The sequence below is a fragment of the Camarhynchus parvulus genome, chromosome 12 (genome assembly GCF_901933205.1).
Source record: "Camarhynchus parvulus chromosome 12, STF_HiC, whole genome shotgun sequence".
In the NCBI taxonomy this organism is placed as follows: Eukaryota; Metazoa; Chordata; class Aves; order Passeriformes; family Thraupidae; genus Camarhynchus; species Camarhynchus parvulus.
In genome coordinates, this window is record NC_044582.1 from 4,563,319 (window position 1) to 4,578,349 (window position 15,031).

General features: G+C 64.2%; 3 protein-coding genes across 4 annotated transcripts in view; 2 read left to right on the plus strand and 1 right to left on the minus strand.

The window, feature by feature from the left end:
- Positions 1 to 8,051, plus strand: part of CACNA2D2 (calcium voltage-gated channel auxiliary subunit alpha2delta 2) — a 209,397-nt gene extending 201,346 nt beyond the window's left edge. For both annotated transcript variants that reach the window (XM_030956631.1, XM_030956632.1), the window contains 16 exons: positions 300 to 360; positions 2,693 to 2,790; positions 2,974 to 3,064; positions 3,188 to 3,250; positions 3,354 to 3,457; positions 3,543 to 3,641; positions 3,733 to 3,827; positions 4,068 to 4,115; positions 4,499 to 4,570; positions 4,721 to 4,873; positions 4,991 to 5,043; positions 5,149 to 5,204; positions 5,289 to 5,412; positions 5,945 to 6,054; positions 6,262 to 6,350; positions 6,977 to 8,051. In XM_030956631.1, coding sequence (XP_030812491.1) covers positions 300 to 360; positions 2,693 to 2,790; positions 2,974 to 3,064; positions 3,188 to 3,250; positions 3,354 to 3,457; positions 3,543 to 3,641; positions 3,733 to 3,827; positions 4,068 to 4,115; positions 4,499 to 4,570; positions 4,721 to 4,873; positions 4,991 to 5,043; positions 5,149 to 5,204; positions 5,289 to 5,412; positions 5,945 to 6,054; positions 6,262 to 6,350; positions 6,977 to 7,105 — 1,445 coding nt within the window. In that variant the 3' untranslated portion in view covers positions 7,106 to 8,051. The remainder of the gene's footprint in view (positions 1 to 299; positions 361 to 2,692; positions 2,791 to 2,973; positions 3,065 to 3,187; positions 3,251 to 3,353; positions 3,458 to 3,542; positions 3,642 to 3,732; positions 3,828 to 4,067; positions 4,116 to 4,498; positions 4,571 to 4,720; positions 4,874 to 4,990; positions 5,044 to 5,148; positions 5,205 to 5,288; positions 5,413 to 5,944; positions 6,055 to 6,261; positions 6,351 to 6,976) is intronic.
- Positions 8,052 to 9,685: 1,634 nt separating this feature from the next.
- Positions 9,686 to 12,629, plus strand: TMEM115 (transmembrane protein 115). The gene is made up of 2 exons (XM_030956957.1): positions 9,686 to 10,714; positions 11,441 to 12,629. Exons 1-2 carry the CDS (start codon positions 9,861 to 9,863, stop codon positions 11,643 to 11,645), a joined length of 1,059 nt encoding a protein of 352 aa, XP_030812817.1. The 5' UTR covers positions 9,686 to 9,860; the 3' UTR covers positions 11,646 to 12,629.
- Positions 12,630 to 12,788: 159 nt separating this feature from the next.
- Positions 12,789 to 14,948, minus strand: LOC115908416 (cytochrome b561 domain-containing protein 2). The gene is made up of 3 exons (XM_030956958.1): positions 14,790 to 14,948; positions 14,666 to 14,703; positions 12,789 to 14,204 (listed from the first exon to the last, which is right to left on the minus strand). The coding sequence occupies exons 1-3, from the start codon at positions 14,914 to 14,916 to the stop codon at positions 13,701 to 13,703; spliced, it is 669 nt and encodes a 222-aa protein (XP_030812818.1). The 5' UTR covers positions 14,917 to 14,948; the 3' UTR covers positions 12,789 to 13,700.
- Between the last annotated feature and the right edge of the window lie 83 nt (positions 14,949 to 15,031).

Here is a 15,031-nt window from a genome sequence, read left to right on the forward strand (position 1 = left end):
CTGCGTACCGGCCGCGTACGCACCGCGCGCCTCCAGCCCGCCACCGAGCAAATTCGAGCCGAGATGGGCAAACCTCTCCTGATTTGGCTTAACCTTCCTTCCCGTGCGGTGCCAGCAACAGCAGAACGGCCTTTTCCTTCCTCTCTCTTGTTACCAAGAGCAGCAAATGCCTTTTTCTTTTTTTCTAAGTTTTTTCGTTCCCTCCCCTCTCTCTCTCTCTCTCTCTCTCTGTCCGTCTCTCTCCCTCCTGGCCCCGGCGCCCCCGCTCCCCGCCGGATAACCTTCCCTTTCTGTTGCAGATTTTGAATACCTGCTGCCCAACAGCTTTGAGTCGGAGGGACATGTGTTCATTGCTCCCAGGTAGCTTTGCGTGTGCGCTTGCCGAGGTGTGCATCCGCCCCGGCCCCGCTGCCGACCCCCCCATCGCCCCCATCCTCGCCTCATCGTGCCTTGTCCCCGCTCCCCGTGCCCTGTGGCTGTGTGTGTCGTGTGCCCGCTCGGCCGCGGGGCTGCCGCCGGGACCCCGGCCCCCCGGTTGCATCCAGCACAGTATATATTTATATTTTATATATTTATATATATATATATATATGCACCCGGTGCAGCCCGACCTCTGCGCGTGCATATATAGGTATAGTTTCTGAAAATCCTGCCGAGCGAGGGGCCGCCGGCCGCATCATACAGTCGTGCTGGCTGCGGGGGGGAGGGAGAAGGAGGGAGGGGTTTCGGCCCAAATTTGGGATGCCCAGGGGGTTTGGGGACATGAGAAGAGCATAGCGGCCCCCTGACGGACAGATGTGTCCCCTCCCCTGGGCCATGCCGCCCAGTGTGTCACCCAGCAGGGATGAAGGGCCATCCTTCAGCGGGCTGTTTGGGGAGCACCATGGCTCTGCAGCACCCGCCCTTCCCGCCACCACAGCGCGATCTCTGACCAGCCCTAATTACATCACCAGCTAATCACATATCTGCTCATAGGTCGTTATAGCAGCCACACGTCCTGTTAGGGGACGTTTTGCCAGTGCAGCTTTTGGGGGTTGCAGTGGGTTGAGGTGCAGCACAGCCACCTATGGGTACCCCCGCCCTCCCGGCCCGCAGCAGCAGCAGCAGCAGCAGTCACTCACACCCGCTGTGGGTGAAGCAGCAGCAGTCACTCACACCCGCTCTGGGCGAAGCAGCAGTCACTCACACCCGCTCTGGGTGAAGCAGCCCGGAATGTGCAGTCACTGCGCAGCGCTGCTTTTTCGGGGAGCTCAGTCCCCAGGCCCTCTGCTGGGCACTGGGGGTGAAGCCCAGGACACACGGGAGCCAAAGCAGAGCGTGAATGAAAAGCAGGAACAGAGTTATTGAAAACTGGCCGTAAGCACGCCAAGAGGATGGATAGGGAGGGGATGCCAAGGCCCCAGGAGTGGGGCTGCACCCAGTGAGGCTGCAGTGCCTGCTCCGTGCCCGGTGTGGGGCTCTGCAGACGCTGCAGCTGCAGAGAGCAGCGGGTGTGGAAGTCAGGGCAAGCCCCTCGGTATCCCCAGGGCGGCTCCACGAGCGGCCCCGGTGCGGCGGGGCAGGGAGGGGCCGTGTGCCCAGGGCGACTGTATGATCTGCTGCCGCGCCCACGGGCCTCTGGGCATTTTCAGAAACCGTATATCCCCCGTCCCCCGTGGGTGTGTGAGTACCTGTATCTGTGCGTGTCGGTGGAGGTATTTAGGTGCTGTTCGCCCCTGACCAGGGGTTGAGGGCCGGGCCGAGCTGGGCAGGGTGCCTCACCTTTTTCAGCTGCCCTGTGGGCATGCTCCCTGCCACCCTTTGCTCCATTTGTCCTCTGAATGACAGAGGTTTTGGCAGAGCGGTTGTGAGAGGGGGAGTCCTGAGCACCCTGGCACTGTTCACAGCCACACTGCTGAGGACGGGAGGCTCTTGGCACACTGGGGTGGCACTAACCTGTGCCACCCAGTCAGAGTCTCGTGGCGACCAGCAGGTTACAGCTGTCCCTGGCATCGGTGGGGCTGGGACTCTGTGCTCAGGGTGTCCCAGACTGAAGCAGGGACATGGCACCCACCATACTGCCTGTCCCAGGAGTGTCTCAGGGCCAGTGATGCCTGTGGGCAAGCTGGGGCTCAGCCAGCACCCAACCAGCTGTGCAAAGGGCACAGGTACGGCCTTGAGCGCCTGCCTGGTGCTGCAGTGCAGCTGTGCAGAATCCCGAGGCAAATCCCTGCTGGCACCCACAATGGAGCCCCAATCCCTGGGGTGCCACAGGGGCAGGGCAGGGAGGGCACAGCCCCACAGGTAAGTACGGTGCCAGAGGCAGCCAGTCCCACCAGTAGCCCCAGCAGGATGGGGAGAGATGGACTCGGTGTTGTACCACTCTGGGCAAACCAGGATCCATCAGAGCTTGCCCTGGCAGAGGTGACAGCACCTCAGTGCCTGTGGCAGTGACAGACCTGGTGACTGGTGGGACACTTCCCTGGTGGCACTGCAGGCAGCATGGGCTGGGTACTGGGCACTCTGCAGAGATGCCCACAGCCAGTTCCCTGGCAGGTGACACTCCCAGGAGAGGTGGCACCTCACCATTTTTGTGTCCCTGTCAAGCCTGGGTGCTGGCAGCACAGCCAGCCCCTGCCCTGCCGTCCCCGGGGCAGAACTGACCTTGCCTTTTCCATCCCCACGAACCACAAACCTTGTCCCCAAACCCCAGAGAGTATTGCAAAGACCTCGACCTGTCGGATAACAACACCGAGTTCCTGGAAAACTTTATTGCCCTCATGGAAAAGGTGACCCCAGACTCCAAGCAGTGTGAGTAGCTGGGGGGGCTGCTGGGGGGTCGGGGGTGGATGGGGCTTCAGGGGGAGATGGAGCAGGGGATAAACTGTGCTGGGATTGGGGTCCTGGGAGCTGCTGCAAGGTAGGTGCTGGGACAGAGCTGGGGACATGGGTGGCCCTCATGGGGTCAGCTCTCACCTCCTCCTGCTCTCCAAGGCGACAACTTCCTCCTGCACAACCTGATCCTGGACACGGGTATCACACAGCAGCTGGTGGACCAAGTCTGGAAGGACCAGGACCTCAACACGTAGGTGGAGGGGAGATGGCCCAGGGTGGGCAGCACTGTCTTGGGACAGATGAGGATTGGGATGGAGGCAGGGGCAGAGCAAAACCCCGCTGATGGCTGGTGTACCTGGCCCTCTCCTTGCAGGTACAGCCTCTTGGCTGTCTTCGCAGCCACCGATGGGGGCATCACCCGTGTCTTCCCTAACAAGTGAGTGTCTGCCCTGCACAGTGACGTGTCTGCTCCTGCTGGGCCATCTCTGGTGGGACCAGAGATGACAGTGACACTCATGGCTGTGTTTTATCCCTGCCAGGGCCGCGGATGACTGGGAGGAGGAACCGGAGCCCTTCAACGCCAGCTTCTACCGGAGAAGCCTGGACAACAAGGGCTACATCTTCAAGCCACCCTACCGAGATGGTGGGTGCCAGCTCAGGGTGACAGGGTGTGACCCAGGCTGGCACTGGCTCCATGTGTCCCCTGATGTCACCCCTGCCTTCCACAGCTGGCTACCGGGGGCTGGACCTGGAGAACAACACCATTGGGATCCTGGTGAGCACTGCCGTGGAGCTTAGCATCGGGGACAAGACCCTGAAGCCCGCAGGTAGGCAGGGAGCTGGGTGCCCTGGTGCCAGGCTGGGGGGTCCCTGCACCCCCTCCAGGCTACAGCTCACCCTGTGTCCCCACTGCCCCAGTGGTGGGGGTGAAGCTGGACCTGGAGGCCTGGGCTGAGAAGTTCAAAGTGCTGGCGAGCAACCGGACAGACCGAGACCAGCTGGGCACCCGCCGGGTACGTCCTGGGGCTGGCACTGCCAGGGGACAGGGCTGGAGACAGGGCAGGGAGGGAGCTCTGCTTGCTGGGGGGCACTGCTGGGACATGGTGCTTGTGGTTGGAATGGGTTTGTTCCTCAGGGTTCCTGTCCCCAGCCTTGGGGACACCACCCTGCATGTCCCCTTCTGGCTGGGAGGACAGCTCTGGAGGGATGACCATCCTGCTAACCTCTCCCTCTGCCCTGCTTTTGGTTGACAGTGTGACCCCTCAAGCAGCTGTGAGATGGACTGTGAGGCCAACAACAAGGTGGGTGGTGGGCAGGGGTGGGGGCACTGGTGGGGATGTATGGAATGGCTGGGAGAGGTCCCTGTCCCACGCTTACCCAGCCTGTGCACCCACCCTGGGCCCTGCTGTTCCCCAAGCTCAGCCAGACTCAGCCCATCTCACAGGGATGAAGGCCTGGGGGTTGCCCCATGGACCATGGAGCCCCTGAGGGGGCTGTTAAACCCACAGGGTGGGTGGTGTCTCCTGCTCCCTGCACCCAGCATGGGTGCTCCTGGCACTGAGATGCTTCTGAGGCTTGGGGACACCGTGCTGCCCTCCTGCCTGACAGCCTGCCACCCTCCCCTGCTGGTCCTGCCTTGCCCTGGGCATGGCCAGGGTTGGATGACACTGCCCTCCTTCCCCAGGACCTCATCTGTGTCCTCATCGATGATGGGGGCTTCCTGGTGCTGTCCAACCAGGAGGACCATTGGTACCAGGTGAGCGGTGCCCGCAGCTCTCCGGGGCGGGGATGCCAGCCAGGAGCTGAACCCCGAGCTCGTGGCTGTGGCACAGCCCCACTCGAGTCCCCTCCAGGGGAGCCTGTGCCAAGGTGGCATTTGGGTGCAGATTGGGTGTCCCCATTTCAGGTGGGCAAGTTCTTCAGCGAAGTGGATGCCAACCTGATGTCTGCCCTCTACAACAACTCCTTCTACGCCCGCAAGGAGTCCTACGACTTCCAGTCCGTCTGTGCCCCCGAGGCCCCCAGCAACACGGGCGCGGCGCCCCGCGGCGTCTTCGTGGTGAGCACCCACGGGGATGCTGCATTCCAGCTGCTCTGGGAGCTCAGGGACCCACGAGCGTGTCCCCAGTGCCCCTCACGGGCACCTGCTGGCTCACTGCCCCCTCTTTACCCACAGCCCACTGTGGCCGACCTGCTGAGCCTCGCCTGGTGGACCTCGGCCGCAGCCTGGTGAGTCCTGCCGTGTCCCCTCCCTGGGGCCATTCGCACTGGGGAGGAACACTGGGTTGTCCTTGGGGCTGGGACAGCTGACATGGCCACGCTGTGCTTGCCCAGGTCCCTGTTCCAGCAGTTCCTGTACAGCCTCACCTACAGCAGCTGGTTCCAGACGGGTCAGTGCTGGGGAGCTTTGGGCTGGGGGTGGGCAGGGCTGGGGGGGTTGGTGGCCTTTGTCCCACAGCGCTGTGCTGGCACAGAGGAGGTGGTGGGGGACGGCATGGAGGCCAGGGAGACGAGCTGCATCATGAAGCAGACCCAGTACTACTTCAGCACCGTCAACGCCACCTACAACGCCATCATCGACTGTGGCAACTGCTCCAGGTGGGTCTGTCCCCACTGTCCCACCCCTGGGCAGGGCTGGGGACACCCCCGAGGCTGCCTGTGCCAAGGTGCCCGTGCAGCAGCCTCTGTGGGGGCAGTAGGAGATGCTGTGCAGCATTTAGGGGGACTGTGATACGCACAGGGGGGGACAGAGGGGAACAGTGGTGTCCCCGTGGGCTGTGGGTGATGGTGTCCCCAGGGATCCTCTGCGTGGGACCAAGGCCTGGAAGGCCATCAAGGCCATCAGTGCTGAGTCCCTGGGCAGCCCCTCAGCATGGGGATGGGCAGGGAGGTGGAGATGAGGATGGGGATGCAGGCCAGGGCACGAAATGGGGATAGGGACAAGGCTGGGAATGCAGACAGGCATGAGGTCAGGGATAGGGACGAAACTGGGGACCGGGATGGGGAGGAGGACAGGGACAGTGGTGAAATTGGGTCTGGGGAGATGCTGCTGGTTCAGCAGGGCTGGCTCTGGCAGCTGGGGGGATTGGGGCACAGGCTAAGGGGGGTCCCACTGCCTTTGCACCCGCAGGCTGTTCCATGCACAGAGACTGGCCAACACCAACCTGCTCTTTGTGGTGGCTGACAAGCCCCTCTGCAGCCAGTGTGAGTCTGTTAAGCTGCTGCAGGCAGAGGTAAGAGGTATCCTTTGATGGCTCAGCTGCATCCCACAGGTGGCAGCGAGGTGGGGGGACACATGGGGTCTGTGGGACAGGCAGCGGGGGGCAAGGACATGTGAAGTTGTGGAGTTTGGCAGGGGTGGAGGGAGCTGGCTCATGGCCAAAGGGGCTGGGGGTGCCTTAGGAGCCCCCAGTGCCCTGTTCCTGGTGGTTTCCTTGACCTGCCAAGCCCCCCCGAGGGACCCCAACCAGTGTGAGCTGGTGGACAGGCCCCGCTACCGGAAAGGCCCCCACATCTGCTTCGACTACAATGCAACAGTACGTGGGGCAGGGGAGCGGAGCTGGGGCTGGGGCTGGGGAGGGGTGGGGGTATCCTCTGGGAGGGCAGAGCCATGGGGGGTCCCCTGGGGGTGCTCCACTGGGGGAGGTTTGGGCAGTGGGTTCCCCCTGAGCAGGGAATGGAGCCATGGGGGGATCCCAGGGGAGCCCTGAGGGGGAAGTGGAAAAGGTGGAAAGGTGAGTGCCCCTCCTGGGGGGAACAGAGCCACGGGGTGTCCCCCAAGGGGAACAGGGCCATGGGGGGATCACCCAGAGGGGTGGGGGGACCCCTCTGATGGGGGCTTGGAGCCCAGGGAGGACAGGGAGAGGGCTCAGGAGCCCTGGGGTATTCCCTGGGGAGATCACAGCCCTGAGGGGTCCCTGGGAGAGCGGTGCCATGGGGCGCCCTCCCGGGGGAAAGCGCAGAGCCGCGGGGTCCCGGGGAGAGCAGCAGCAGGGCTGGCCCCGGGGCTGTGCTGCAGGGCAGGAGGCGCTCAGGGCTGCAGGGAGGTGGCAGATGCCCGTGCCAGGGCCGTGGGTGCCCGTGCCAGGGCCGTGGGTGCCCCTGGGCTGCCGAGGCACTGCCGGGGGCGCCCCACGGCCGCTCTCTCTCTTCACCCACCCAGGAAGATACCTCAGACTGCGGCCGAGGGGCTTCCTTCTCCCCTTCCCTGGGGGTCCTGCTCTCGCTGCAGCTGCTGCTCCTCTACTCCAGCACCAGCCGGCACCCACTGCCCCCGGCCGCCTGCCTTTAGCCCCCCGGCCGCCCCCGCCAGCTCTCTTTTCTTTCAACTTCCATCTCCATGCCCGTCCCCGGCCCGCTGGAGCGGGAGCGACGCCCCCTCCGCCGCCCCGGGGCCCCCGGTACCGGCCCGCTCTCCCCGCCGGCCGCAGCCAAAGAAGCGCCGGGAAGCGGCCGGGGCTCCCGGCCGAGCGGGCACCGGGACGGGGCCCCGGTGTCGCGCCCTCCCGGCTGCCCGGACTCGGAAAAGTGGCGTCGGTGTCCTCCGCCCGCAATTCCCACCCTTCCATCCGCCTCGCCTATTTTTTTAGCCTGAAGATTTTAAAGCAGATCTTTCTACATGGAGTTTCCAACATTTTCACCTGGAGACCGGCGGGGTTTATTGTCAGCAACGAGGACACATGGGAAAACAAACGGAAAAAAGAAAAAAAAAAAAAAAAAAAAAAGGAAAAATAATGGGGGAAGGAAAAAAAAAAAAAAAAAAAGAAAGAAAGGACTTGACTGTGCGGGTCAGTATCATTTGTTCTGGCGGTACCGGCCCCAGGGCGTGCGGGGCAGCTGCAGTCGCTGCGGGCTCACCCCTGCGGGCTGGGGCTGGCAGCGGACAGGGACAGGGACAGGGGGACAGGGACAGGGACAGTGGCCTTTGCCTGCGGCACGATGGAGCCCCGGCCCCCGCGCTGGGCTCAGCCGTCCTTGGGCACAGATACTGGCGTGAAAAGGAGGAGGGGAAAAAAAATGTATTTTGTTTCTTTTCGGTTCTGCAGATCACTGTGAATCCTGCCCGCTCAGCCCTGCCCCCCTCCAGCCCTGGGACCCCCTGCCCTGCCAAAGAAGCCGCGCTGGCCCGGCCGGGCCGTGCTGCTCGTCCCCGGGGACACGTCCCCGAGTGGGACACGCCGTACGGCCTCGAGTGCCCAGCGGTGCCACATGTGTGTCCCCAGAAGGGCCGTGGCCCGGGCGCGTGCCGGGCCCGGCCATGCCGGGTGCTGCCGGCTGGGGCACGGCGGGGGATGCGGGCAGGTGGCGCATCCGGGGGTGGCATCCCCCAGTCACCCCACCGGGTGCCGGGGAAGGGACAGCGTGGCTGCTCTGCCCTGGCACCCCGCAAACCCCGCTGCACGCCACAGACCCAGCCCGGAGCGGCGCGGGGGGCTGGAGGGGCACGGGGCAGGGTGACAGCTGTGACACCGGGGTGACAGCCGCGGTGCCACCCCCGCTGCTCCCGGCAGTGCCGGGGGTCCCTGGGCGGCCCTGGGGACCCTCACCCCCAGGGCACTCCGCTCAGAGCCACCCCATCAACCGGGTCCAGGGGAGCCCCCTCGGCACGGCCACCCCGGGGGGGCTGGGGAGGGCGCCAGGCGCTAATTAGTGCTGGGGTTAATTAATGGTCATTCTGCTTGTAGCTTTTTCAGTGTGTGTTTGGTTACTGTCTCTGGGAACCGTGTTTGAACAGATGGCTCTGTGTTACCGGGAGTGTGTGTACTTCTGTAGTCTAGTTAGGTGCTCTGCCAGAAAACCACCACTATACATACCTATAAATATATACATATATAGTCTATTTTAAGTTAAAAACCAATGAGACGAACGGGCGGCGTGGCCCCGGGCCCCCCGTCCCGCCGGGGTCACCTCCTGCCCTGTCCCCACCCGAAAGCTTCTCTCTCTGCTCATTCAAAGGCATTGGGTTTTTAATTGATTTTCTTTAATTTACTTTTAATTTCTTTGGGTTTCTTTTTTTTTTTTTTTTTTTTTGTACAGAAGAGTTGGAAAACTAAAAAAAAAAAACCAACAAAAAGACAATTTGTAAGATATCGTGCGTGTGACTCCTTGTAAAATATTTTCAAATGGTTTATTACAGAGACTCAGTTATTAAATAATGTTCATATTTTCACTTCACAGGCGGTGGCTGCGTCATTGCCCGGGGCCGTGGGCACGGCTGGGGGGGCACAGCACGGGGGGGGCACACAGGATATCGGGGGGCTCTGCCAGGTGGGACGCTGCCCTCACCCCTGCTGCACCTCGGGGGCAGGGACAGGGCACAGGCAGGGACAGCGCAGAGCCGGGGGCTCACAGAGACCGCTCGCTGCACAGAGGGGCTGGGGCACAGCGGGGGCACAGCGGGGGCACAGCCCCCCCCATCTTCCCGTGTTCCCGCAGGACCGTGTCACCCTTCCCATGCCCCACTCCATGCCCGTGTCCCCGTGCACATGCGCCCCTGTTGCCAGGGGTCAATGTCCCCTGGTGCCCTCCGTGTCCATATCCCCATTTCCCGGGGTTTCTGCCCCCCGTGTACGCACCCCCATGACTGTGTTCTTCATGCCCCATAACCGTGCTCTGCCACGCCTCTCCCCCACATCCCGCCGTGTCCCCCCCCCACGTCCGTGTGGCTCGTTTGTCCCGTGTCCTCCCGTTTCGTGTCCCTGTCTCCCCTCCGTGTCCTCGTTCCCCCGTGTCCCCCGTCTGTGTGTCTCGCGCCGCCCCGCGCTGCCAACGTGGTCGGACTACAAGTCCCGGCGTGCCCCGCGGCGCCCTGGCCCCGCCCCCACGGCAGCTCCGCCCCGGCGCCCCCGTTCCGCGCACGCGCAGCGGCCCTGTTTGTCCGCGCCCGGCCTGGCCCAGCGGAGGGTCCGAGCGCGGCCTGGCCCGAGGCGGCGGCGGAGGGAGAGAGGGGCCCGGGGCCGGGGCCGGCCGGGGGCCGCGCGGGGCGGCGGGCGGGTGGGGCCGGGCAGCCCCCGCGGGGCCGCCCCGTCCCGCCCGCGGGGCCGAAGATGCGGCGGTACCTGCCGGTGGCCCGGCAGCACTTCCTGGCGGCGCTGGCCGGTACCAGCGTGGTGGTGAAGTCGCTGAGCGCCGCCGCGGTGCTGCTGTACCTGCTCTCCTTCGGGCTGGACACGGCCTACGGGCTGGGGGTGACGCCCGGCTACCTCCTGCCCCCCAACTTCTGGGTGTGGACGCTGCTGACGCACGGGCTGGTGGAGGAGCGCGCCTGGGGGCTGGCGGCCAGCCTGGCCACGCTGGGCACGGCCGGGCGGCTGCTGGAGCCCCTCTGGGGCGCGCTGGAGCTGCTCGTCTTCTTCGCCGTGGTGAACATCTCCGTGGGGCTCCTGGCCGCCCTCGCCTACTTCCTCACCTATGTGGCCTCCTTCCGCCTCCACTATCTGTTCGCCGTCCGCATCCACGGCGGCCTGGGCTTCCTCGGAGGGGTCTTGGTGGCCCTCAAGCAGACGATGGGGGACAGCACCGTACTGAAGGTGCCTCAGGTCAGAATGAAGGCTGTCCCCATGCTCCTGCTCCTTCTCCTGGCTCTGCTGCGGCTCGCTGCCCTCGTCGAGAGCAATGTACTGGCCTCGTACGGCTTCGGGCTCCTCTCCAGCTGGGTCTATCTCCGCTTCTACCAGCGGCACAGTAGAGGCCGCGGAGACATGAGCGACCACTTCGCCTTCGCCACTTTCTTCCCCGAGATCCTGCAGCCCGTGGTGGGTCTGGTGGCCAACCTGGTGCACAGCGTGCTGGTGAAGGTGCGGGTGTGCCGCAAGACCGTCAAGCGCTACGACGTGGGTGCCCCATCCTCCATCACCATCAGCCTGCCGGGGACGGACCCCCAGGACGCCGAGAGGAGAAGGTACCGCCTGCCCTGCCCCTGCCCTGCCCTGCCCTGCCCTGGGGGATCGCGTTTAGGGACAGCGAGGGTGCGGTTTAAAATCTACCCAAGGGGGAGGGGGGAGATTTAGGTACAGGGGCTCAGGAGGGGCCTTCTCCATGTGGTCTGCCGCGGAGGTGGTGAGGAGCATTTCAGGGAGCTGGTGGGACATTATCTTCTTCTTCCAGATGTGGAGCAGCAATGGAAAGGCAGGGGAGATCCTGGGAAAGGGGCCGACAAGGTTAGGGTCCCTGCAGAAGAAAGGGATACAGTCTGGGGGGGTGACAGCCCATGCTTGTGGCAGCCTTACACCAGTTCACCCTGGCCCAGGGGAGGGCAGTGAGTCAGCCCCACAGCCCAGCCCTCCAGCACAGCCAGCACTGGCCTTCCTGACTCCTGGCAGGAGGGTTTGGACAGGGTGCTGGCACTCCCTTTTCCCTGCCCTGCTTTATGCCTTTATTCCCCCTTCCCGGAGCTGCCCTTGTGCTGACAGCCTCCGGTTGCACCACGTAGCATGAAAACTCCGTGTGAGTAGTCTGGGAGCCGGAGTGCATTTCTGTGGAGCGGTCCCAGGCGCTCCAGGTTTTCCCCAGCGCTGCTGAACCCACCCTTTCCTGCTGGGAAGAAGCCAGGGACTGACGTGCCCAGTGCCCCACGGAGCAGAGCCGCTGTCCCGGGTTAACCTGCCCACGTGCCCTTGTCCTGCAGGCAGCTGGCCCTGAAGGCTTTGAACGAGCGGCTGAAGCGCGTGGAGGACCAATCAGCCTGGCCCAGCATGGAGGATGATGAGGAGGAGGCGGCCGCAGCAGCGAAGGCCGACAGCCCACTGCTGCCCGAGGCCGGCACGGCCGGGAAGAGCCCTGGCCAGGAGTCCAACCTCATCAGCTTCCAGGACGCCCCGGCCCAGCTGTGAGCGGCCCCTTCCCGCCCTGTCTCCGTGTGAGAGCTGCTAATCCCCCTCGTGTGCCCCTGGCCGGGGCCGGGGACTCCTCCCGCGGCGCAGGCAGGGGGATACCTCATTCCAACGCTTCGCTGCTGCTGCTCGCGGCCAGCACCAGGCACCCGGGACAGTGACACTGCCACCACCGTGAGGACAGCGATTCCTGGAGCCACTCCCCCAGCCGGGGCAGGCCGTGGAGTCGGTGCAGGCAGCGGGGGCTGTTCTGGGAGAGGGACACGGGGCTGATCCCTGCCCCAAGCCGCTGTGCTGGCCCTCGTGGGATCCAGGTCAGCTTCTCCTCTGTGCCAGGGCTTGGCCAGAGCACTCAACACTTATTTTCTCCTTTCTGAAGGTAGTTTTGTCCTAACTGAGGCAATGGAAGGCTGGTGGGTTTCTCTTCCGAACGTCTTTCCCGTGGGGAGCCTCCCCCCGCCCCAGCAGGAGCTCACCAGGGCCGGTGAAAAGTTTGTTGGGTAGGAGGGGACAGGACCCTGGGCAGGAAGAGGCCACCCAGCCCCTCGTGGTGGTGCTCCAGCACTGCCAGCTCCAGGCTTTCATGGTGGGGATTTTCTCCTCCTCCTCTCCTGCCCCCTCCCCCTGCAAGGAGCCGCTGCCCTTGGCTGCTCCCCGGCTAATCCGTTTGCCAGATTACACTAGAAGCTGGAATTAATTTTACAGTGGGACTCTAGCTGCTTCCTCTGGCAGCAGGTTTTCTTTCCTGCAGGTAGAATATGGGCTCCCCCTTTCTTTTCCCTCCCTCTATGTTGATGGAGTTTTTTCCTGGATGGAGAGGATGCTCCCTGCGACAGCCTCCACAGCTCCTGATCCAGTGGGCAATTCCCAGCCCTGGATACGGATCAGCAGTGTCATGATTATTTTTTTAAAGGACCACACGAGAAGGTTTTGTCAAATGGGAAGAACACAGACCTTTGGGTATCAATAAAGAGTTCTTTGAAAGCGCTGGCTCCTGCAGCAGAGCACGGGCAGGGTGGGGACCGGGCCCAGAGCAGCCCCTGGGGGCTCTTGTCAGGGGGTTTCTTCCCAGGTGCTCCCAGCAGGGACAGATGTCTGCCTGCACCCCAAAAGCCATCCCACCCAAGAAGTAAAGAGGGCTTGTTGCACTCTAGCTGCCTGAAATTTTTATTGAATAAAAGCTCTGGATACAGAGGAATTTTTCAGCCTGGGAGCCGCTCCCAGCTCTCCAGCCCTGCCGGGAGCAGGATGCGTGCTGGAAGGAAGGCTGCTGTGCCAGCAAGGAGGTTTCTTCCTGCCTTCCCAAGGGTTCATTGCCCAGGTCTGTGCCTCCCCCCGTGCTCACACTGTTCCCTATGCCTTGCTGGCTGCACATTCACAGCCCGGCTCAGTAATTTGCTCTGTAAACTGACCCCACCCCGGCAGGCCGAGCCCAGCCCACGGAGGAGGGGTTTGTGCGTGGCAGTGGGTGTCCAGACCCAGGCCCTTGGGCAGAGCTGCCTGCTCTGGTCCCAGGAACTGCCCGTGCCATGGGGACACACCTGCTGCTGTACCGTTCCTTGGTTGCCACCACCCTGCCCCAGCCCTGCCAGGCTGAAGCCACAACCGTGCCCTGTGCTTTGCTGTCAAGCTGCCCCCGTGGCAGGAGAGGCAGCGTGGTGCCTGCTGCAGCCCCCGGGAGAGAAGGGACTCCCTGCCCTCCTCACCAGCATGGCTCCTGCCCTGCCTGCTCCAAAGCAGCCCTGCGTGGGAAGGGAAAAGAAGCAGGAATCCTGAGTGAGCCCTCCATTTCCTAGCACTGAGCACCAAGCTGCCACAGGGACTGGCAGCTTTACCTGTGCCAGGGAACATCCCCACCAAGGCAGGGGTGAGGTGTCACACACATCTGGAGCAGCTGCTCCCCAGGGACAAGACACTACAGACAATCCAGGACTAAGGAAAGACGAGTAGGTAGAAACCAAGTTCCAAGGAGACCCTGTGCAAGCAGGGAGGCTGCCAGCTCTCTCCAAGGGGAGGCCCAGCTCGCTCTGGGAAGTTCAGGTCAGCACCAAGCCCTCAGTGCTGGCTGCGCTTGCGGTACAGGTATGCATTGCTCACCTGGTTCATGATAACCAGGCTGGTGATGAGGGGACACAGCATGGCGAGGTACCACGAGGCACCGGTCACCGTGGTGGTGAACCAGAGGGAGCACATGCCCAGCATCAGGCTGGCACAGCCCAGCAGGTAGCCCACCAGCCCTGAGGTCGCGTGGTACAGCTTCAGCTTGGCCAGAGTCCAGTTCTTCATCAGCTTGGGGTAGAGCAGGAGCACGCCCCCGGCGCACTGCCCGCCAGCATAGAGCACGGCCAGCAGCCCCGTCAGCCCGTGCCAGGTGACAAAGTGGCCCTTGCCGTTCAGGTGCTTGTTGTAGGTAATGACTGCCAGCCCCAGGAGCGCGCAGAGCAGGGCGAGCAGCTGCAGGGCCCAGTGCACCCGCACCCGGACCTTGCGGGAGAAGGAGCGCAGCAGCGAGGTCTCCGGGGAGAAGATCAGCAGCGCTTCCGTCATCAGGAACGAGAACTGGGGGGCAGAGGGCAGCGCCATTGGCACCGGACAAACGCCCCTGCGCCGCGGCTCCCGGGGCTGGGCACCCACCGCCCGGGGCTCAGCCTCCCATCGCCCGGGGCTCAGCCTCCATCACCCGGGGGCTCCCGGGGCTGGGCACCCACCGCCCGGGGCTCAGCCTCCATCACCCGGGACTCAGCCTCCATCACCCGGGGGCTCCCGGGGCTGGGCACCCACCGCCCGGGGCTCAGCCTCCATCGCCCGGGGCTCAGCCTCCATCACCCGGGGGCTCCCGGGGCTGGGCACCCACCGCCCGGGGCTCAGCCTCCATCACCCGGGACTCAGCCTCCATCACCCGGGGGCTCCCGGGGCTGGGCACCTACCGCCCTCATATAGGACAGCTCCATCACCCGGGGCCCGGGGAACCACCCAGGCACTCCGCCGGCAGCGGGCAGTGACCGGGCAGCGGCACTTACCGCGAGCGCCATGAGCAGCGGGTGCCAGGAGAAGAGACCTGGAAGGGAAGCGCAGGGTGAGCTGAGGTGAGCTGAGACATCCGGCCCTCCCCGCGCCCCGGGACCTGGCCCCGCCGGCACTCACTGGATCCGGGCCGCGCCAGCACGGCCACGGCGGTGGGGAATCCCAGCGCCACGAGGTGCGCGGCGGCGCCGGAGGCCACGCGCAGCGAGCGGTACAGGCGGGACTCGGTCTCGGCCGTCAGGGCCATGTTGGCCGGGCGGGCGGAACCGCCGCTGCCGACATGGCCGGGCCGCGACGCGGGCTCCGATTGGCTGAGGCGGGCTGTCAATCAGCGCTAGGGCCCGCCCCGCCGCGCTGCGCCG